The sequence below is a fragment of the Melopsittacus undulatus genome, chromosome 10 (assembly GCF_012275295.1).
Source record: "Melopsittacus undulatus isolate bMelUnd1 chromosome 10, bMelUnd1.mat.Z, whole genome shotgun sequence".
Taxonomy (NCBI): domain Eukaryota; kingdom Metazoa; phylum Chordata; class Aves; order Psittaciformes; family Psittaculidae; genus Melopsittacus; species Melopsittacus undulatus.
Genome location: NC_047536.1, coordinates 27976771 through 28000602, shown reverse-complemented (window position 1 = coordinate 28000602; position 23832 = coordinate 27976771). Strand labels below are relative to the sequence as shown.

The window sequence follows — 23832 nt, the reverse complement described above, 5'->3', positions numbered from 1 at the left end:
AAAGCACTCTGTACTAAGAGGTTCTTGAAAATCTTTAATGAACTATTTAACCACAAATTTCTAAAGCTGAAAAATTCAATACTTTAGCTCATATTTTAATTCATTTAAGGAACTAAATAAGCAAAACATAAGCAAAATAAGAGCCACAGATGGGTGTTTCATGTAGTACTTCCATCTCAAAGGAAGACTGAATAAATAGAAATCCCATGACATATACAACTCCAAATTTTTCTGTCAAACATTTAAGTAGTGACCAAAGGCAGAGTTTGAACTATTTTAGAGCTTTCCTTTTAGTTCCTGCACATAACTTCCTCCATACTGAGAGACGAAGACCCTTCTGACACCATCATTTAAAAGACCATGATTTACTAAGTTTGTGTTGTCATGCAACAGGGTTCTTTTTTGGAAGAATAAGGATTCCTTCTCTGAAGTGGTCTATTTTAGACATCATGTGGAGATAGTTTTGTACTTTTCAATACTATCCCATAGCAGAACATTTAACAACTACACAAAACCATCACATTGGTGACACCCTATATGCAGTTCATAAATTCAGGAAGAGGACCAGAGATTTTGAAGCAGGATGAGACTAAAATAAGACTAAGGATAAATGTTTGCCTGTCCTTAGAAACTAGTCAAGACATCATTTGAAGCTTGCATAAAGTCTGGTACTGTTATTTTATGCTTTCTGGTTTCCGCAAACACAATACTCTGATTTTCTCACAATATTTTTCTCCCAGCCAAAGCTGAGAAATTCTGGGAATCTCATTAGTAATTCTGTTGCGTTTATTGTGACATGGCTCACCAATTCCCAAGAGGAAGAACATCAGAAAAGCATTCATATTCTTCTCAACCAGCCTCACTCTGAAGAACATATACTGCTCGTCTTCCTCCATACCAAGCCCTTGTTGCTTTCCCAGATCTGATATTATCTTACTGCTGTACACGCCAGCTGGGGAAGGCAATGCTTATGGTTTTCACAGTGTCATGTCATGTCACAGACTGAGTCTGCTCCTTTTGAGGCTGTTGGCTAACTTCCACCAAGTGAATGGGGCAGCATCAGGCAATTACCAAGGTAACTGTTCCCTTAAACTTATGGAAATTTGTGATCATAAATCACATGCATCATTTAAACCAAAGAGTTGTTGAGTGCTGATCTGCACTCAGTTGTATTAAATTAGGAAAATTCAGATACTGAAATAACAGCAAGAAAACAACATGGCAGAAAATATAATCTTGCTCCTGAGAACTAGGCAACGACTTGCTCTGTCCTTGAGAGTTACCTGGGTGATAGGTAAAATGTTGGGGTTGGCTTCTTTTTCTTTTCCCATTGATGACATAGAAATTCACCTTCACAGCTGTGCGAATGTGCTTGTTACGGTACTCTGGTATTTCTACAAAAAGCATGCTCTGAAACAACAAAAGGTGACAATGTAGAATTAGTAACGGAAGCTGACAGGAGATTTTGTGCACATCTCCCTTGTTACATATTCAGTCATAAAGGAGGAGAAACCTTGCTACTCATCACTATAAAGTAGGGTAAGAGAAGAAGGAAGGAAGGAAAAAAGGGCAGATGGTGAAAGACTTGAAGATTTTTGGTACTATGAAGCTGGTTTCTATGTACTGTATCCTCTCTTGTATTTGATGTTGTCCTGAACTTGGAGAGAGAAGTATCAGCTACAAATAAAACACACACAATGGAGATAAAAGTGGGAGCACTGTTAATCATGCTATGCTTGATGAACAAGTCTGCATTGCTGAGGTCCCTCTTCTTGTTAGAATAAACTTCATTATTCTATAGGCTTTTTACTTATACACAGATCCTGCTTCCATGGAAATTAAGAGCGAGTCTCCCATTCTCTTCCACTAGGGCAGGCATAGCCCATGGCAATGTATGTGCTAGCTCCTAAATACACTGAACAACTACAGTAAGGTTCCATTAAGCAAAGTGAACAAAGAAGCTCATTCCCCTGAAAGATTAATGTTCATTTTAAATACTATAGTCCAAATCCTGTCCTGCAAAGTACAGAGCACCCAAGACTTCCATGCAGGCGAAAGGAAGTCAGGACAGCCAGCATCCTGCAGAGGACTGGGCTGATACAATAGAGTCTTCTGCAAGAACACAAAATCTAGCAGTTATTCAATTTGCTGTGGGTTACTGCTAAATGAATAGTTTCTTTTTGCAATACATTTACTGCTGAAGCTTTTGACATTTGTTCATCACAGCAATAAGATAGCTGCTCTTTCTGCTTTTGAGAAGCTCTTTGAAAACTACTCCCTGAATACAACTTGCTGTCTGAGAAGCTCAAGGAGAGGACATCCAATGTTTTGCATACTTACAGGCTGGCTCTTATCTTTGTCCACTGTTGCCTCCATTTCCCAGATCTGCTGCCCATCTAGAAGAATATTACAACATCAACCTCACTGCACTTTTACTAAATCATAAAGCTTGACTTTAAAAAAGGAAACAAATTAAGGGCATCAAGTTAGCAAAGCTCTCAAAATGGACTTAATTTCAAGCACCTTCCCAGTCCTAACTAAAACCAATAGCATTTAAACACATCACTGAACACTTCTTTTGCCAAGAAAAAGCTTACATACATATTAAAATTAAATGTTTATATAGAAATTAGCCAAACCAAGGAATGAAATACTTAGCACAGGTGCAATATCTGCTTTTTACCAGACTTTACTTCAGCCAGCTTGACTGATTGAGGGTATCAGAAGGTCAGATAACTTGTTAATGGTCCCATTTGATCAGCAGCTCAGCAAACTATCTGCTATTTTAAGCTAAGACCACATGGCTCCCCACCAGTGCATAAGTGGCGAAATGGGTAAGGAGGTGAAGGAAGGATTAGCTAAAAATCCAGATCTTGTATGGGATGCATAGAGATGAAAGCAAATAAAGTGCATTACTTCAGGGCTGACTTTTAGAGGTGCTGCAGAGGTGCTGCTGGTCCTGAATTCTCACAGGAGCATAGTTTTTTTCCTAGAAGTAGTTCAACAGGGACATATCCGTATGGGTAACTGGGAAACCTGCTATATAGGGTGCTTGGTGTCTGTTGTGTCTGCCCTCTTACTATGTATGCTTTTGTATGTGCAATAAGAACTATGTATGCTTTTGTATGTGCAATAAGAAACATCAGCACATGATAACTAGCAATATATCTCCTATGGTCAAGGAACATGCCCAACATCTCCAAAAGTTAATCTATGCCTCAGCACTGCCACCACTGTGGGCTGTGACAGAGGTGCCACCAGCCCTCTTAAAGTCTCTATAAAGCACCAAACATTCATCGTACTCAGCATAAAAGCAACTCATTGCATGTGTGACTCTACCTCTGGGAGCCTTTCTGCTCTTAATTACATCCATGCAGCTTGTCTCCATTCTGAGTTATACATAACTGTATTTATAGAGGAAAATAAAATTTGATCCTCTTGTATGGAATACAACCTAAGTAACCCCATGCTATAACAGTACATCAGTAGTGACAGGGTGTTTGTACACAGACAGGGTACTTCAGCTGGCTACAAATACTTCTTATATCTACTGTCACCAATACTTCCAGAAACATCCAGAAAATCAAGTATTGCCCTTTTTCTATATATGTAGGTTTTAATCTCTACCCCTTTGATTTTTTATATTCCACTGAGCCTTGTAGCCAAGAAATCTGCAGAATAAAAATACTGATGGGGGAAAAAACCCTGCCTCATACCTTTCTGAAAGCTTCGTTTTAAAATTAATAGGGGACACATATCCAAATAAACCAATGTGACTTGAACTACTGCAGCTGCAAAGGCTGGTGTTTGCTTTAGAGGGGGAGGCAGCTCCTGGGCGCATTTCTACAGGGGATCCCGGCTGCACACCCAGGACAGGAGTGGAAGTCTCCTAAAACCAGTCCTTCTCACAGGACTTTGTATTTTTCCCAATTCTTGGAAATTCTGCAAGAGCTGCTTTTGTCCTCGGTTATTTAAGTACTTCTGCTTCTGGCGAAAAGGGAAATGAAAAAGTATTTTTAAATGCATTTTGCATTTTTTCTGTTGTTTTCCTCTTTGTTCTCCACTCCACACAGACAATGAACTGACAGATGTGCTCAGCTCCCTAGGGTGCCTCTTCCTAACAGGGACACAAGATGCCCCAGTTCCACATCCCTTCAGCCTGGGGATCCCTCCCAGTGTGCCCACTACCTCCCAAGCACCCCACACCTTAGACACCTCTGCTATGTTCTGGGACCCAAATGCACACAAGGAAGAGAAGGTGTCTGCCTGAAGCCATCACCAACACCGAGCCCCTTCCTCCCTTAGGATGGCTCAGCTCCCCAGGGTGTTTGGGCAGGGTGCCTGGCTTGTGGTGGGGCAGAAGTGGGCACACAGCACTGGCTGGACCTCCTCACCCCCAGTCTGGCCCACTGGGAATGTGGAGGCAACTGAGGAATAGTTGGAAGTTTGGCTCCATCCATCAGTTACCTGGGAGGAAAAACCTCACAGGGAGAGAGCTCCTGGGCCTCCAAAACCTCACGTCTCTACTGCCACAGCATTCTAGTGCAGAAAGGACAAGCCAAATGATTCTGCCTTCTCTCTCTTTAAGTGCTTCAAGTTTCTCACAGTCAGCCAGTTGTCTTTTCTATACTAACACACAGATTGGTGACAGACTGCCAGAGCAGAGACTGCCTAATCAAGCTGTGCAGATAGAACCAGCAAGACATGCTGTTTAGCCCTCGCATCCCAAAGGACTGCTATGCAAAGGAATGGAGAATACTTGTTCAACAGTAAGTATTCACTCTGGCCATGGCTCTAGACTGCTGAAGGTTAAATCTATACCTCTATTGAGGCAGCAAACTCTTCACCATTGTTGAAAAGGTAAACATAGAATCATTTAGGCTGCAAAGGATAGGATCATTGAGTCAAACTGTTATTCCAGCACTGTCAAAGCCACCAGTAAACCATGTCTTAAGCATCACATCTACAAGTCTTTTAAATACCTACAGGGATGGTAACTACCATTTCCCTCGGCAGCCTATTCCAGAGCTTTACAACACTTTCAGAACACCTCTGAGAAGGGGGAAGCCAGCAAATACTAAGTACATTGTCTGATGACAAGGCATTAAATACTTAATGGGGAGATTCATCTTCCAGTTGATCTTTGTGAAAAGAAACCATCATAGTGTGTGTTAAAGAACTTCCTCATATCCCCAGAATAACCCCAACAGATTATTTTGGAAAAGAGGGAAAAGGAAACGAAGTAACATGTCATAAAATAAGAGCTCTGATAGAGATACACATCAGGAACTGTCTAAGCAATGCAGTATGAAGATGTCCTGACAACAAGGACAGCCAAGCAGGAATATTTGACATTGGTTTTCCTCCAGACAGAATGTTTTCATCTTTGTTTCTGTACTGCTAAATTCAAACAGTCTGTGCAGATACAACAGCACTAACTTCACAAAGAAGGTAGAAATCAAAAGAATTTGTTGGTCCAAAATGCATAAAATAAAGGACAAAGTCATCTGCTGTATTCAAGAGGCCTGTGAAACAGATGCGGCCACAATCACAGTGGATTTGATTTAGTAACAGAGCCACTGAAATTGCACTAAAAGCTAATGAAGCCAACCATAAAAATCAAATGTTGTTTAGACTCAGTCCAAAGTCTGTGGGGATTAAGAGTACGAATGAGAATAAGCCCAAACAAACAAGAAATAAAAGTATTTATGGTTATCATTCTAATGATGATAGATGCTTGTTTGGATATAGTCATGCTCATGGCAGCTAAACAGGTTTCTAACGAATCTGTCAGTGCCAGCAATCCCTGTTCTTTAAGCACGAAAGCCCTACTGAATATAGCCACTCTGCAGCTCACTCCCTAACCTTTATGCTTAAATATCATGATGTGGCTCCATCTGTCTCACTTTAGCTCGAGACAAGCATTTGCTTTTCCTTTAACCCCTCTTGGTATGGACATTACAGTGAGCTTCAGGCAGAAGGATAAGGGAGGCTGTAAATAAAATAAAAAATACAACTGTGTTCAAAAATCTCTATTTTAACCTATCCTTTTTGCTGGTAATGAAATAATTTGATTATGCACAGTCAGAGTTAATAGAGAACAGGAGGAGTAAACTGAGAAGTTTAAGTCCCATTTGTAGGACAATTCAAAGAAATTTTGAGCAGAGAAAACTTGTACCAAGCTGTCAACACATTTATCATCTTTAGAATGTGCATAAATTAAATTTTTTTATAGGAAGAAATTAAAGTGGATGTTTCAAGAAAGCCATAAAGAAAAATGGGATTTTTATTGTAAGGATATGCTAAAAATCATAATGCTAATATGATGGTAGAGAATAGCCCCCAGTATATGTGTCACAACTCCCGTATACTAAAGTAGGCCTTTTTCTCCAGTGCTGCAACCCAGATGGTGCTTAAACACTAGAGATGCATTTTGCTTTGAACAGGAGGTTGTGCTCAATGACCTCCTGAGGTCCCTTCCCAGCCTTCGCTACCCTGTAATTCTGTCATGCCACAAGTGGGACAAACGCCTGGTCCCCTCCCTGCTTGCAAACCAAGAAGATTAAGCTCCAACTTGACTAATAACTTAAAGTCTACAAGTTCAGAAAGCTGTTTATTGCATATAATTAAACCTGCTTCAACAGTGGAGAGGTAAGAAAGCTAAAAAAAAAAGAATGGTATCATTTTTGCTGAAGTATGGTAAAAGTGTGAGCATGGAGAAGCAGAGAACGTGTGCTCTACAAGTCACATCCAGCGCTGGGCTGGACAGTGATACACACCACCCAGAGCACTGCAGGGATGTCCCATTACACGTGTGGATCACATGGGAATTTAGTGCCAGGTCCGCGTGTGTGGTGTGTCTCAAATTCTACCTCTGCTATGGGGAATTCAATACGTGCCTCTGAAAAGAGCAGTAGTTTCACTAAAGATGATAAAATATTTTTGGATTTAGACCCTGAGGTCTTACCAGCCATGGCTGCCTCATGAAATATTTTTACTGTTGTGGTTCCCTGCTCATTTAATGGTTTGTCTTAGTTGGCAAGTCTTTAACACCACAGGTCAGTGAAATGTTCAGGAAATAGAGATTTTTGTGCTGCTTCAGGACTATGAGACTTAGCATTAAACCCTGATGAGAGATCTGATTGTGTCAGCACTCTTCAGAGGAATGAATGAGTTGTTGGAAGAAAGTAATTCTACCCTCCCTAACTCAAACTGTGATCATACCAAAAGTCTTGCTTCAAACTTTGGGGAAAATTAAAACGTCAATCTGCATTAGGAACGTTTTGGGTGATTCTCTGCAGCCCCTTATAGGGCTTTTTTTAATTAGCCAATTAAAGGTTTTCTGAACCAGTTACAGCCTTTACACGTTATTCATGGTCCCTTACTCATGACTTTGGGGTCAGTAACTAGCAGAGAAACAAACTTACTACTTTATTTGAATAAGCATGACTGATGGACTGAGAGGTTCAGGAAATTTTCTTTGCAGTTCTCTCCAGTTGAAGACTAAGCATACAATTGTGCCGATTCTGTATGTGATTCTGTGCCTGGATGTGATTTTATGCTTGAAAATATGCATTGCTTTTCAGTCAAGCATTACACAAATTACTTAATGAACAACCTGTTACCTTTTTCCCAGGCAGCAAACCGCACGAGTTCACCAAAGAAAATGAGCCTAGTAGTTAGTGGGACAGCTGTTCTGATGACACATTTCTGCAGAGTTCCCTTTGGGCTTGCAATGAACTGTCTCTATTCACAGCGTTTCCTGGAAGGACTTCCAAAAAACCACGGTAATTACCTCTGTCAGCTTTTATCGGTAGATAATAGCATCTCTGGAAAACAGTCAAGGGTTTTTAAAACCACCCCAAGAACAAAGTAAGCAACAATGAATGCTTTTCAGCAGAACAGGCACCACTTTTGGGATGTGGAAACCTGATGGGTAGGGGAATATTCACACAGTCTCTGCTGTTCTTTTCAGGGGCAAAGTCTGATTTCAGCTGGGAAGGTATTGTGCTTCATTGTCATTGCAAGGTTGCTCAGCATCTAGTCCTCTGCAATTGTGTCTTCCTAAGTATTTACTTCAAACCTTACAGCAAACACAGCATGAATGAATTTAAAACTCAGAAAAGCAGAGCTATTGAGTTTTTCACTGAGCTTTAATTCCATGGATTTCTTTTTCTTTCTGAAACAATGCCCACTGCAGTTAATGAAGCTCTGTTCATGGTGAGCAGAAGTCAGTGCCTTCATTTCACTGCGGACACAAGCTTGAGTCACCAAGACCAAAGATACAAGTCAAGGTCTGGGAGGTAAAAGGCCAATGGATTAGTCATCCGCTACCCAGCCCAGCCCCAAATCTGACATTTTGCACAGTGAGAACAAGTCTAGAGGAGATTTCTCCCCATCTATTGTTGAGGAATTCAATTCACACTAAAATAAAACATAAACACAGTAGTTGAGTAGTGAAGCAGCAGGGGCAGTCTGTCATTCCAGAGCTCTTCCAAATAATTCCTTATGCCAATTCATCAAAATAGATGTGTTGTTTTTTCAAGACTATACGTGTGTTTGTGTGTGTGTGTGTGTGTATAAATTCTTAAACAAAAGCTCCTCTCAAAATAAAACCACTGGGAACCTCCGTGTAATAAAATGAGTCACACCAGGATGCGATGACTAAGTGGGAGAACAGGGAATTCCACTCCCCATGCCAGCTTTCTACATGATCAATTTTCTGTCAACAGGTGATGGGAGCTTGTCTCTCTGCCTTTTGTTTATTCCAAGAGTCATTATTTTTTAATATTCCCTTTAAACAATTAAGAGTCAAAGTTGAATAATCAGGACCAGGCATACTTCCACCAGGCGCCCCCATAGTAAACAGTGAGCCAGGGAATCCAGGCCAGTAGTGGCTGCCTGTGTTAATAAGGATTTACCAGCTGTAAAATTCCAAAATCTTGTGTCATACGAGGAAACCTTCCAAAACACTGGATTCCACCCTGTCTCACTGAGTCTCTAACAGCTATGGCAACTCCGTTTCTGCAGCCACACACTTTTGCATTTTTGTGTGTGTGATCCTTAGATTTTTTCCTGTTTTGCAGTGTTTTTCTGGGATCCCCCGCTTAATGTTGGACAATTGCCCCATGGGACTACAAGAACACCTGGGGCAGGCAGCACACTTCAGTCATGGGGTAAACCTGGGGGCACAAAGGTTTGCTGGGTTTTCAGCAGTTATTATAGCAAGGAAAAGCAGAAGTTATCCCATTTACACTGAAATTTTGTCATTTGCACAGCAGGAAAGGGCAAACTCTAATCTTCTTAATTGATATTTTTTACTCTCAGTGTTCACAGAGGGGTTTGCTGAGACACCTTCCTCTTTTGCTTAGAAAGAACAACCAAAAACTCAGAGAGAACAAAACCTTTCTGATAGCCCCAATTCTGACATCTTTTTGCAAAGAGAACTACCAAGCAGGCCCTGGGCTCCCCATTGCAGCCGCTTTACTTTGGTGCACTGCAAGGCACGAGAAGGGAAGATTAACCTGGAAAGTGATCACCTCTAGCTAATGCAAAAATCAGGTGGGCCTCCTGACAGTGATAGCTGTAATTTATCCCCTGGTTCATCCCGTTGCTGTCCAGTTTTACAGTGGAGAAGACATGCATCCAGCTTGAAAGGCTGGACTCCAGCCAGACTGCATGGAGCAGAGAAAACTAAACTACCAAAAATATAGCAAGATAGCAAATTTATTTCATATACTTTCTGTAGAGCCTCACATGTTGCAAACAAATTGAATCACTTAGGATTACAGTACCACTCCTACTTTTGCTAACTCTATAACTATTCCCAACTATGTTTTTTGATTTACCCTTTCCCATTAAAAGAAACACACAATAGCTTCTTTTCTCCAGATGCTGAGCTTTTGTCTCAGGTTAAAATGCCTTAGAAAACTATTGCAATGCATGTTCAGCAGTAGACTGCATATGTGACTCAGTTATGATCCTAGTTTTAAGATGTGTCACATTCCTCTTAATCCTCCATAACTTAATAACAGAATCATAGAATAGACGGAACAGTCCTTAAGATCATTCAGTTCCAACCCCCTGCCATGGGCAGGGACACCTCACACTAAACCATATCACCCAAGGCTTCATCCAACCTGGCCTTGAACACTGCCAGGGATGGAGCATTCACAACTCCTTGAACAACCTGTGCCAGTGCCTCACCACCCTTACAGTAAAGAACTTCTTCCTTATATCTAACCTGAACTTCCCCTGTTAAGTTTGGAACCATTACCATTTGTCCTATCACTATAGTCCTTAATGAAGAGTCTCTCTCCAGCATTCCTGTAGACCCCCTTCAGATACTGGAAAGCTGCTATGAGGTCTCCACTCAGCCTTCTATTTGAGTTCATTAATTTAGGAATTTAGTGAGGGAACTGAAGCTTGAATTAAATATTTAAAGTTTGCTATCTGACTGGGGTCACATAGCAAGCATCTTTGGGATGGATCTGGGAAAAAAAAAAAAAGGTTTTTAGTGGTTTTTTTGGTATCTTTTTTATCTTTGTCTGAGAAAACTGCATCGTTAATTTTGCATCAAGTTCAGAGAGAGAATTTTGAAAACAGTTTGCTATTTTTTGCATTCCCTGGGAATTTTTTGATCATTCATGAAGCTGTCAGATTACTAACAGGTTTTAAGTTCCCTCTTTGGGGCACGCTGAGAAATTTCAGACTTGACACAACAGAAAAGGGGAACATCGCTGTGGACCGTCTTAACAATTTCCTTTCACATATCCCACAAAGGACCTCAAATACTATGTTTTGGGCCCCTCACTACAAGACTTTCAGGTGCTGGAGCATCTTTTCTAGGAGCTGTGATTTGCTTTTAACTTTTGCAGGAGAGGTACAAGAAGACTGATAGCATCACTGGGTCCAACTTATTGGGCTTTATAAACAAGACTTTTTCTAGAAAGTGGAAATTCCAAAACCAGAAAGCACTGGTGTGTTTATTTGCTAGCTTGTGGTGCAGCAGGAATACTGAAAAGTGAAAGCTTGAGAGCTAAATCTCTCTAGAACCTGCTTGTTCACTTCTAAAAGAGAAAGTAGTATGTTTCAAAGATGTGAAATGATTTGCCCAGAGTTAAAATAAAGCATATCTGCAATTAAAGATGTACAGGAGTGCTGGAAATCAGAGAGACATTGTGAAGTAATACAGCTATCATTAGAATAGTGATTAATATTATTGTTATTCTAGTGATAGGCAAGCCAGTGCAAAGAATGTAAATGAATATAGTGGGATACTGCAGGTACATGTGCCCATGGGTGCTTCTGAGTACATAAGCCACTATACTTAGCACTGCTGGATATGCAGTAACAGTCCATCTCCTACAGCAATTCCCAGCAGACAGCAATACATAAAAAGAAGCAGAGTCCCCAGCTTCAAAGAGGATGGGCAAAGGCTGGACACCTGATGCACACCTCAAGCAGCACGATACTGCTCCTGCTGTGCATGAAGAATGAATGCTACTGCCCAACCTGGAGCAACAAACTCCATAAATCATATTTCAGATATGTTACTAAAGCTGCCATGTATTCCAAAGGGGGTATAGGATGGAGCAAGAAGAGGTATAAAATGAAATGAGAGGGAGGGAAGAGGAAAGGCTTCTGCTTGTGGTATCCTAGCACAGGCTTTATGGCTCATTTCTAGGGCAGGGAGGCAAGTGCCTCATTTAGACATGGCATTTTCGGCACCATGCAGATGAAAAGCTCAACTCATTACCAAGACACTGAACACAATGGTCCTGATCTTGCCCTGTGATGGGCTCTCCTGAAACCAGTAGACACCCAAGCATGTCCAAGCTCACTTGCCCTAGCTATCAGCACCCTAGGAAACCATTATCACAAGAAGACCACCAAGGTGACAGACATGCAGAAACTCACAGGAAAAAGAAACTACAAGTCCATTGCTTGAATCTAGACCCGATAAGATTTATTTCTGTCAAACAGACTTTGAGTTTCCATTCTTTAGAGGCCTTGACAGCTGCATCAGTTCAAAGGGCACAGAGAGCACCATCTCCTCAATAAGGAGATGAATTCAGATGATTCAGTAAGGCTGAATTGAAAGATTTATGGTGGATCTTCTCCAAAGATGTACGCTTTCTGTTTGGGTTTTTTCTCCCACCACCCACATTGTCCTAGCGATGATTCATGATGTTCATGTGGCCACCATAAGAGTTTGGCAGAGGAAAGCACAGTCCAGTTGCACTTTTCTCCCAGAGAAACATGAGACTCCTCTATCACTTACAGCACAGCAGCAGTAACCAGTACACAAATGGGAGTAAACACAATGCAACCACCAACAGCTGACTTGCAAATTATTACATGTCAATTAAAACAAAAGGGGGAATTCCAAACCTTTTTTTAACTATACTATAAGATCTGGGCCCCAACCAAACATTAACACCCTTGACCTTTAATGTATTCCAAATCCTCAATAGGTGTAAGACTACTTTTCAATCTCTCTCATCCAGATTAAAAGAATACATGCACTTCAATATTTTCTGTTTGTACAATCCAATCTAGTTGCTTCCTCTGACCTATTTCTATTTAGCTGGGCTCGCTTACGTGTTTCTGAATTCAGATCTTAAAACTGCTCCAGCCAAACTCTGCTCTGTGTGCTGGACTGACTGTACTGAATTCACGAGTTCTCCTGGCTTACAGCAGCTACAAGTTACAATCATTCAGCAGGAAGAGATAACCTTAAAGAGAACTCAAAACTATAATGCTTGCATGTTGGTAAACTTTATCATTGAGAAAATTAAGCCTATTTACATGTCAGCATTTCGCACGCAAGTACTTTATCCCCTTGCTCACAACTGAGCACTGAGCTCCAGCCCCTTCAGTTCGCTTCCTGCTGCCATTTCCTGTCACAAGCCTAAAATGAGAGACTTTTTCAGACGAGCTCATTGGCGAGCTCATTGCAATAATTTGTAGTACATGTAAAACAAGACTATTTTCATAATGACATCCCAGGACAATTTGGGGAATATTTGTTTTCCAGGTATTTCTAGGGGAAAATACACCTATCTATAGAAGCATGTTGTATTTTGGTCACATGTGAACAGCTCTACATTTCTCCATGTTGCCAGCAGTGAGTGAAGAATTGCCTACAAGAGCCACAGGAAACTGAAACAAGTCTTGAGCATCTGCCTGAGGGATAAAACTTAATTTACAATTGTGAGGCCCAACAGCAGTTTCCTCCGTTTTGCTGACTGCTGCCACCACAGCCCCTGCTCCATTGCAGACACTGATCCAGACCCTGGGTTCAAGGTGCACCCAGGTTCTGGTGCCTGTGAAACAATTAACAGGAGAGTATCTCACCGCACAAAGATACCTGCACAAAGGTTTTCTGGGGAAAAGAGTCTTGCTTCTCTCACTTGACAAAGAAGTCAAGGAGCTCTGTGGAGTACAGCATACCAAAAGCTATTAGATGGTTATCAAGCTCTCACCCTTGTTGTTACCAGTAGAGCTAAAACTGGTGTCAGAAGTGAGAAATCAAGTACCACTTGCTAGCACAGACAAAGGTTGTGGGCTCTTAAAATGAAACTCAAAGAAAACCATGCAAGCTTGGGGCATCTTCCTGCCCTGGCAAAGATGCGGTTGTTACACAGGCTCCCTGGGGCCGTGTCACACTCTGGAAGAGGCCACAACAATGGCAGGGTCACACTAGCAAGGCACTATCCACCCACCGGGATGTTTACTGTGGCTTGCTTTGCTTTTGAGCAGCTTATCAGTGCTTTCTGCAAGGTGCTGTGCAGCCTGGATCTGCAGCGAGCAAGCTCCCCGAGGCGAGAGCAGGATCCACCTCCTCCTTCCACCCAGTGACATTTCTCATTGTAAAATCGGGCTGATGAAATGGTCCCTTTGGTTCCATGTTCATGCAGCCTCATGCAATGACAATGAAGCATAGCCTTGGTAGTGATAATTAAAATGGCCTGCAATGTACAGTGAGGGAACCTGAAAGTTGCAGGTGCATAAGATCTTATTTTTCACGCAAGCCTGGGACTCTCATTAACCTTGGACAACCCAAGTACAAAGGCTTATTTCTCAATCTGCTGCAGCCAGAGTCTGATCAGCCCCTGCACAATTTGCATATCCAGATCAGCTTCTTAACCTTCCTCACCGTAAGATATACCCATTAAAGAAAGCAATCTTCACTTAAAAGCCCCTCAGAGTGTACCTGTAAGAGGTATCGCTGCAGCATAACATAGTGCATGTATACACACAGGATTAGCTTGCCTTCAGCAGAGTCCCCAGATAACCCACTGCAAACTACACAGAGTTCTGATTCAGAGCAAAGATTTGACTCTGGGCCTCCCATGTTGTAAATTCCCTCTCTGCCAGCCATTTATTCGAAGTCCAGCAGACTGAGACCTCCTGCAGAGACCGAAGGGTGGTGGGGAAGCTGGATATGGAACACCAGCATGCAAATCCCTGCTCCAGACTGGGCACTGCCGCTGGGATAAGTCATGGCTCTCCACTACCAGGAGGTAAAAAAAGAACAACAAAAATGTAGTTTCCCCAGCAGTGAAGAAAAGCTTTAGATTTAGTGCGGAAAATATTGTTGTTCTTTTTACTTTCTAACATCTATTCCAGCCAGAGCCTTCTCTGCTCTTATATGGAAATAGGGGCAGGGCGTTTTGGATGTTTCCTCGAAATGGCATTAAAAGCTACCTCCTTTTAGTGTATCATCTCCTTTAGTTACTGCAAAACATTCTTGGGACAGGTACTGTCACGGGCTGCCAAGCATGTTCCCATGCACCTTCACAATTCACTGACATCGACGGAACAGTGGCAGCACAGCAGGAAGAAATTAATACACGGGCCTAAAAGGAAATACAGGGTGCCAAGAAAATTGCTCTAACTGCACAGGCTCATCTGAACCTCCACTATTCAGAGGCCCAGAGCCTTTCATTCTTGCTGTAAAATAGCATGGTTTGCTGGTAGTGTGGGAAGAAACCGGGACCAACAGCTTGCTTCCTCCTGCCCCACCCCATGTCAGCAGCTAATGTCCACATATGTTAATTTTTGGATCAATTCTTACTTTTTGCCAAAGGCATTACCCTATAAATCATACACCTGCTGTTCACTTGGGCAATGCAATTGTTTTAATCCCTTGCAAGTCATGAGATCTGTAACTGAAGCTGCCTCTACCTCAGTTTACTGACAAAAAAAACTTAGGAGCAACATGTTTTTTTAACAGCACAAAAGGAACACAACATCTACATAAAACAGGCTGATGCTTTTTGTACTGCAGAGTCCTTTGTCTCACTGGAATCAACAGGATGGCAGAGCCCAGCACTTCATATTTGCAAAGTGCTTTTTGGATCCCTGGATATTGTTATTATCCTTGCAGAGCACAGTATTTAGAATACAAAAATCAAGCCTAATGAAGGGTAAGTTAAACAAGACCAGACCATTTACAAAGAAATAATGTCCTTTAGCAAAAGCCTTAGAAAATCCAATAAAATACACATACTGCTTAGTGAGCTGAAATGAAATGTCTGCATGCATATGATATTACAAACAATTCACCTCTGAAAAAACAGATAACTTCAGCAGAATGGATTTGTTTGTTCCTCCTGTAAACAAGAGAACCTGGATTTCTGCTGCCCACCTTAACCATTGGATCATGCTAAGTATTTTTTCTGGGGTCAGTTACTCTTTTAGTTAGAGATCAAGTAATGTTTATTACAGCATGCCATTATGGAAACACAACATAGAGAGCTCAGGAAAGGCAGTAAAGGTGATGCTAGGCAACTTAAATAACTCCTGGTAACCATTCTTTATTCCTATTATTTATTTACATTCATCCAAGACCAGTCAGGGCTTGGAACCATCATGTACTGGCTCTCTGTAAGTCAAGCAAGTAAGCAGACTCATACGAAAGGGAAAAAGAGAGAGAATCTACAGTCTGCCACTCATTTCCCCTTTATGATTACTCAAGAGCTTGCAAGGTTACCTGAAAACTTTGGCAAAACATGTTTTAGAAGAAGCAGCTCTACTGGGAAAAAAAGCAGCACTAGGCTGTAACAGGAAGCCTTTGGCCTTTCTCTTTGAATTGAATTTGATTTGTTTTGCTACAGTCTGAGCCTCTATAAAAATACCTGAAAATACCATGGAAGACGAAGTGATGTGTTCTTGTATTTCAGTATGTGTACAAAAATAATTTCACTTTGATATAAAAATACACATTATGTATATTTTTCACCACAGACATCTAAATGGAAGAAAACACAATCTTTGCCTGGTGTTCACAGCAATAAAAAATATTAACACCAGTTATGATTTCTGCAGTAGCATTCACTCAACATGAGACTGAACAAGCACAGAGAAATATGCAATGGTCATTTAATTTCTTTGATAATATATCCTGTTCCTGCTGATTCCCAGTGTCTGTATTCTTGTGAACCAATAATACAGATACTTGCTCCCAGGTCTAAGTTTACTCACATGGTTAGGTCAAGCAATTTGGTTTACTTACACAAACCCGAATGGGATTACTCACTTAAGTAGAGTTACTCATGAGCACAAACCTTAGGATAAGACCATGGGATGCTTCAGCACTACAGATTTTCCTTATCCTACTAAGGAAAGTTGGGAAAAAACCCTGCCTTACCTGATGTTTTTTCTGTGAACACCACCTTGGACTCTGCTGTGAAATTCTGTCCAGTCAGGATCATCTGTTGTCCTCCATAAACGAGGCAGCTATCAATATCTTGTCTTTCAACCATTGGAAGTTCATGAGCAGACCTTTGGGCTGTGGACAAATTGCAGACATGAATGAAACCAACTTTGTTTTACCAGGACTTTCCAAATCTTCCCAGAACTATCCACAGATTGATCTTGTCATCGTTACCATCCACTGACTGCCAAAGCAGCTTCTCCAGGATGCTAAATTTAGGTTTGAGAGGGAAAAATAAACTTACTCAAGGCATTTTATTTGGAAACATTCAGGAGCTGGCTGCAGCGTTTCAGCTGTTCTGGCCTTACTCCTTGTCCTTGGGAAAGGACAGCTTGGATGAATGAGCTGGAACTTGCCCATGTCTGTTTCCAAATAAATGGCCAAATTTTCAAGTGCAGGCACACTACAGCCCTGGAGCCCAAAAATTCCACCTGCAGAGAGGATTCCACTGAATAACACTGAATTCCTTCAGAAAAAAGTAAAAATAAACCTTTTCTACAAAAGTCCACTGCCTCCTACAGAACAGGGACTACCCTCGGCCTGGAACAGCATGTTTGCCAACAAAATCACTGTCTCCATGTGCAGGCATCGAGCCTTGTGCACACAACAAGAGGGGCAATCACAAAGCTGTATTTACAAGCAGAAGGGGTCACATCAGGACTGCTGCAGCCAGGGCTTTTTCAAGCATGTTATGCAGAGGCCTGAACATCTGGGGAGCAGGGCCTGTGCTGCAGACTGACTATGATTATAAAAGGCAAAGAAAGAAAAGGTAGGGTGGAAGCCACATAGGCATGTATGTGATCAAGGCTTTCTAAGGTCTTTACTGTTCTTGGCTACAAATTTGAACTGTGATTTCACCAAGTTATTTTACTTAACCAGAAAACCAGGACAGCACCATCTGTCCACTCTCTCATCCCATTAAAACAGCCATTTGCACAGCCAGAAAAGCTTCAGAGAGTCCTGTTCACCATCCCTGTAAGCCCATTTCCAACTGTTTGCTAAGAAGCGGCAGGAGAAGACAAAAGTGAAGATGCAAGAATTGCTCCCTGCAATGCAGACAGCTGGAAGATATCATGAGCTTCCCTGTGACAAGACCAGGTGGGCAGCAGTTTGGGTCTGGTGAGCTGCGAGTTCATGACCTGCACTCAAACTCCTCCAGATTCATCCACCCCAACTGGAAAAGCCTCTGGAGGATGCCGCTCATCTATTTAACAGCTGCCTTGGCTGCATTTTAACTTTCTCTAACAAAGAGCCTGCTCCCAAGAGAAACCCTGAGCACTTGTGTCTTCCCCTTCGCTGAGCACCGTTGGCGGCTGAGCCAAAAAGAATTAAATGTTATCCTATATGTTAGCCCTCCACTCACACACAGACAAGGCTGTGCTTTCTGTGACCTGCACCGTTTTACTGCTGTGCAACCTTCAGAAGGCCAAAAACCCAACAGGTCTTGGCCACAGTGAGAGCTGTACAAATTATCTCACCATATGAAGAAAATGCGAGCATATATGGTAGGAAAACACAAGCACTAAAGCTGTCAGACAGGTGTCTGTAGAAGTGGGGAGCAACTCTTTGAGCATGGGCAAGCTCAGCTGAACTCCTTCTGCCACTCATGACGCAGAAAAATTGCTCTTGTTAAAAATATTGAGAGGCAGTTTTAAAAATCTGTTGAAGACAACCTTATGACTCATTGTCTCCTTCAAATACATAACAGCAGCTGGGCTAAGATACTGACAATTAAGAATATATATTCAAATTATTTCCACAGAAGCTGCTAACTTCTTTCACATGGACTCTGATTAATTCATTTCCCTAAATCCTCAAATCTTTGATGAGTTCATAATTGGATTTATCAAAGAGAGATCTGTAACCTCAAAAGTTTAAGAGTAAATAGCAATAATCAAAATCATGTCTACAATAGTGAAGAGAAAATGTATTTAAGCTTTGCCCCGGGCACTGTTTATTCCTACTCAGTCTCCAAACTTCACTTCCAAAGCATCCCAAATCATCAAAATTCCAGGTTAATTTATGTCTCCTTCAGATTTCAGTGTCTTAATAGAGAGCTTTGTGCTAACATCCCACAGATCAGTGGTTCTCAAGGCTTCTTCAGGATGAGGAAGGACAAATTTTAGCCTGGAAATAACCGTCTGACTCATCTTAATTACTTTTGGATCTCAGCAAGTTGGAAATGACTGCTGAAGACCAAGCCTCTGTCCAACTTCCATAGAGCACAGTGTTTGTGTATGCTGCGACCTACCAGGGAGCCGGGAGGACAGCCGGTTCACTGGGAACATGCATCCCGGCTCTTAGGAAATGCCAAATACCCTTCTGTGCCCCTCAACCAAGCTGGGGCAGCCTCAGCAGTTCTGTCTGGAAGCCTGCGATGGGCAGAAGTGTTCTGTAGGTTCCCTGGTGCAGTTCCAGGCTTCCCCAGCCCCATGGCCAGCAGCTTGGCTACAGCACAAGCAGGCTATGGGCATCTCCAAAACTGCTTCTGCCCTGACAGAAATTTGGTTGTGCTTGTGGTTGTCAAAAGCCCACGTGTGCTTTATATGTGCTGTGGAATAATGCCATTTGGAAGTACTCCAGTTGAGTTTGTCAATGCAGATATCATGCTAAAGGGAAAGGTGGGAGAACTCAGGTACCTACTGAGCGCCAGGTTTTCTTTGCCCATTTTACCTGCAATCTTCTCCCACTAGGCAGTTTGCAAACTCTTTCCTCAAAAAAAACCCCACTTTTCATTTTCCAAGATATTTTTTTATTTACCCAGGCCTATAAGAAGGTTTCACCCCATTTCTACCAGTAAGGAGGCTCAAGGTTCAACATGGAGTTGCCTCAATAGGATTACTTTTTTTGCCCTCTGCAAGAAATATTAATTGCCAATAAATCCCCTTCCTCTAAGGCTCATGATGGGTGGACTGCATGCAGTAATTTCACACTACTCCTTCTCTTCCCCCAGGGGTTGGCACTTCATAAAGTGACCTACAGCTACTGGAGTTTATGAGCATTGAATAAACAAAACCCTGTTGATTTAACCAGTTGGGGTGTTTACTTTCAATGGCAACAGTTACTGACATAAGGCAGCAAAGCAAATAGTATAGAAATACTCACACTTGGCCTGAAGCAGTGTGTCGACCTATTAACAGGGGACATTATTCTTCTATTTTTTTTTGACTGTCTGCAAATCAAGATGTCATGGATACATGGTGCCAAGAAATACAATGCATACAGCGACACAAGAGAAATAAGGGAGCTGCTGTCTCAGAGCACCTCCAGCGACCCTCAACCCAGGATGGAAGCAGCCCCTTGCCCTGCTGCCCCTGCCCACATCACCCAGCCACTGCCCACAGCCCACCCAGGCTCACCTTAACTCAAAAGTTAAGCCTTTGTCCCCTTTCCCAATGTCAGCATGTGGGAGAAAAGTTAAGATGGCCTAAACCTCTGGATCAGCAAGCTGAACTCTTCATATGGGACACACAAACCTATAGGCTGACTGTAAGGAAGTGTGCCACAGCAGGGTGAAGGCGTTTCTTGCTTCCCACCTGCCTGAAGCATCCATAACTGCTTCTTTTTCAGCAGAGAGACTATTTGGCTTCTAGGGAAAAGAAGGGATATCTTGAAACAACTGATTACCTGGATAAGCCTGTTGCAGCTCCACATCTCCCCCAGGAAAGTGTTATCCATTGCTGCTATGAGGTTCCAAGTGACAACCTCAGTTGTATTCCCTAATATACTCCTTAAGTAATCCCAGCTCCACCTGAGAGCCCCTTTGCCCCCATGCTGCCCAGCTCTCCCTATCAACGCTCCTCCTGCACACGTCTCCTGGGACGAACAGTTCTAGCCCTGCCTGAGCAGTGTGTTTCTATTTACCGGCTTGGAGGGCTTCCAGGCACTGCCTTGTCTTGCCCAAAAGCTGACTCGTTTTATGAGGAGTCTTAGCTGAAGCTAAATGTCTCTTAACAGCCTCCAGAGAGGAACCATCTCGGCAATCTCTCTCCCCACATGTGCAATAAGAACGATGGATCGGGTAATGCAGGCAAAGCAAAACCACTAATGTGATCTTCCTCTTGGGAGGAACAGGCTTGTGAACTCTGCATTGTCTGACCAGAGCAGAGATACTCTACAGCCTCCATCTATCAGTGCACTATCTCAGTACCACCTTTTGCAGAGTGGCTTAAAGCCTCCATGCAAATGTCTGTGTAAACAGAAGCCAAAGAATAGCTGCTAGAACAAAATATGCTCCACACAGTCTTTCTGACAGCTGCAACACTGAATCCAGAGTTTAGGTTTACCTGTTATGCCCATAGCTGACCAGAGTTCAGGAGAGAACTTACCCTGGGCAAGCACAAGGAGGATTGAGGCTCACCTGCAGCTCGGTGGGATCAAAGCTAGCATCACCTCTCATTACCTCAAACTATCATCACAAGCCAAGTAAACCCAAAAATGTAGCTACCTAAAAGAGGTGCAGTCTTACACCCCACTGCAGTGGTCTCCCCAGGCCACATGCCCAGGTCCCTCTTTGGATCCCCTGCCTGCCCTTACAGTGCCCAGGGCAGCCCCAGCTCATCCCAGCTTGCTGGAAGCCCTCAAGCCGTGACTCACCACTCCTGACTTGTCTTTCCAAACCCCCAAAGGCTCTTGGCTCCAGCCACTGATTTCTGTTGGATCTGGGAAGAGCAGATAGAGCTGGATGTCTACTGCTAACACCATCCCCCCCCCAAACCCTAAAAGCAGTAGCAGAGGTGTAATTTGTAGTGGGATTAATTCTTCCACCTCAGTGCAAACCTGAATGAGCCAAAGTAAATATTTCATTCCTCCTGTCACACTGTGTTTAATTACCACAACCTGCCTTCCTGGAGTAGCATGGATAGGAGCAGAACTCCTGTGCCCAATGCTTATCCAACACATTAATGTCCTGAGAGACTTTGATCCTATTCATCACATGCAGAAGCACCCCAAGCTCTCTTGTGGGAGGAGAGGCAAAGGCTGGGGAGCTGCAGTATGAAAGCCAGGGGAGGACCAAGGAGAGAAGACATCTCCAGCAGGCAGATAGACATCAGTAATGCACCCTGGAGGACAGCAATCTTCTAATCAAAGGGATGGAATGATATACCTCCTGGTAGGCATATGGGGCAGTGGAATGCTTAGGTGAGAATCAAGTAAATAAAGCAAATTTCCAACCCTTGTGATTAGATGGGGAACCTTGAAAATCTAAATGCTATGAAAAGAAGAACCCAGGATGAATGACAACAATTCCTAATTTGTTGCCAGCAAGACTTATTCAGCAGTTTGCATAGAGCCATCCAAGAAAAAAAGCACAAAAAATACAGGGCTTTTCTCCATCTCTCTCTCTCTGCACATAATTTAGGATGTCCTTGCAAAGGACGAGTGACAACCATTGATGGCAGCAGTGTCAGATAACTGTGATACTTTCTATGAACTGCAGCCAGCTCAACAAACCAGCATGTGATTAATGACAGGAAAACCATGGCCTCGGTTCACTTCTCTGTCAATCATCTCTGCGGGTACGCACAGCATTTCCCCTTAATCCCTTGCAGAGGAGATCTGATGAGCTTCAGTTATGCTCAGAAATCCATGCTCTGCGTATTACGCTGGGGTGCTTGCTTTTACCAACTGTGGTACTGCAAAGACAAGAAGTAAACAGGAGCTCATCCTCGTAGCGAGGCTTGCAGCCTGCAGAAAAGGCAGGCATTTTCCTTCTGTCTGACTCAGACCTTCCAGACTGAAACCTTTTGGGTGTACATTAAAAGTGGCACATGTTGTCAGAATTAGCTTTCAAAATCTGTGCTGTAAGAGAGAATATTTTCACTTTAGGAAAAGCACCGGGTTTTGTGTCAGCTGTATTTAGGGCAAACTGTATGACTGTCTGGCAGTTGAAATGAAAGAGGCAAAAGAAATTCCTTTAATTCAGCTGGAAACCATTCTACTCACATAATAATCGTGGTTATGATTAAACTTGCAAATGGATCTCTCACAAGTGCAAAGAGACCATTTGTTTCTATTTTTTGGTCTCAATAAACTAGGGCTCCTTCTCTCCTGCCATTGTATTCCAACCAGCACAACTCCCAGCCAAGGAAAAGCACTCGCTGGTTTGCCAAGACAACATTCTTCTACATGACTAGCTCTTTCCTCTGTAGTTATTAATGTGTCACATATCATAGGGTCAGATTGTCTAATATTATGGGAAAATCTACTAGAAGGAGAGAAAAATAAAGGAAACTTCCAGGGAAATTGATTAAAGGGAAATAAGATATTTGACCCAATTTAGTGGAACAAAATATGGTCAATAATAGAAACTATTTAAATTCCTCAGATGGACACACAGTTCTTTAGCAATGAGGTTTGTTTGTTTTGTTTTTTTACCACCTTGGGATTCTATTATAAGAACAAGATTTTAGACTCCTTCTCTCATGCCAAGTGCAACTGTTTGCATTTTAAGGGATTTATGAGCAGAGCTTAGTATCAGCAAACATAGCTTACACAAAACAAGGGAAGAGTTAACCAGGATCCATTAGAATAAAAACCATCACAGTGTGGATGACAACTCCTAAGCCTTACACCCACATCTCACAGACACTCACATAAAGCAGTTTTTGGTGGCTGAGAGCATGGAGTAAACCAAGCTACCTTCCTGGTGCTTATGCGGCTACTCTGAACTCCCTTCAATACTGCTCCTTCTCTGCTCCGTGAGTGCTTCAGCTGAGGAGTAGAAACACTCTCCTCCTCTGCAGAAACAGAAACTCCAGAGAATCACGAGTTTCAGGTCATAGAGCAAATCAGAGCAAATTCATAGTTACAGAAATTTCCTTAATGGTTTGAAAGCAATGATCAGGTCTGCAAACAGCAAACCCCTCCTTGGGAGATTTGCCAAGTGGCTTGTTGTTATTAGGGCTGTGTTTGAAGGTATTTGAACACATGCGATTTCAACACCTTCTGTGATAGCCGCCCTGTGATAGCCCTGCTTGGCCCAGCAAGAGCTCATCTATACAAGCTGGCTTATGCCTAAAGCCCAGCCCTTCACCACTGCACTGTTGAGTAACAGCACCAAGGTGTGCAGAGGAGCTGGGCCAAGCAACACGCTGCTGCACAGATCC

The 23832-nt window shown here is 42.5% G+C and overlaps 1 protein-coding gene across 1 annotated transcript in view; it reads right to left on the bottom strand.

The window, feature by feature from the left end:
- NFATC2 (nuclear factor of activated T cells 2) overlaps positions 1-23832 on the bottom strand; it is a 94800-nt gene that overhangs the window by 38836 nt on the left and 32132 nt on the right. The window contains exons 6-8 of the mRNA XM_034066996.1: positions 16658-16798; positions 2341-2396; positions 1284-1410 (exon numbers count right to left, since the gene is read on the bottom strand). Coding sequence (XP_033922887.1) covers positions 1284-1410; positions 2341-2396; positions 16658-16798 — 324 coding nt within the window. The remainder of the gene's footprint in view (positions 1-1283; positions 1411-2340; positions 2397-16657; positions 16799-23832) is intronic.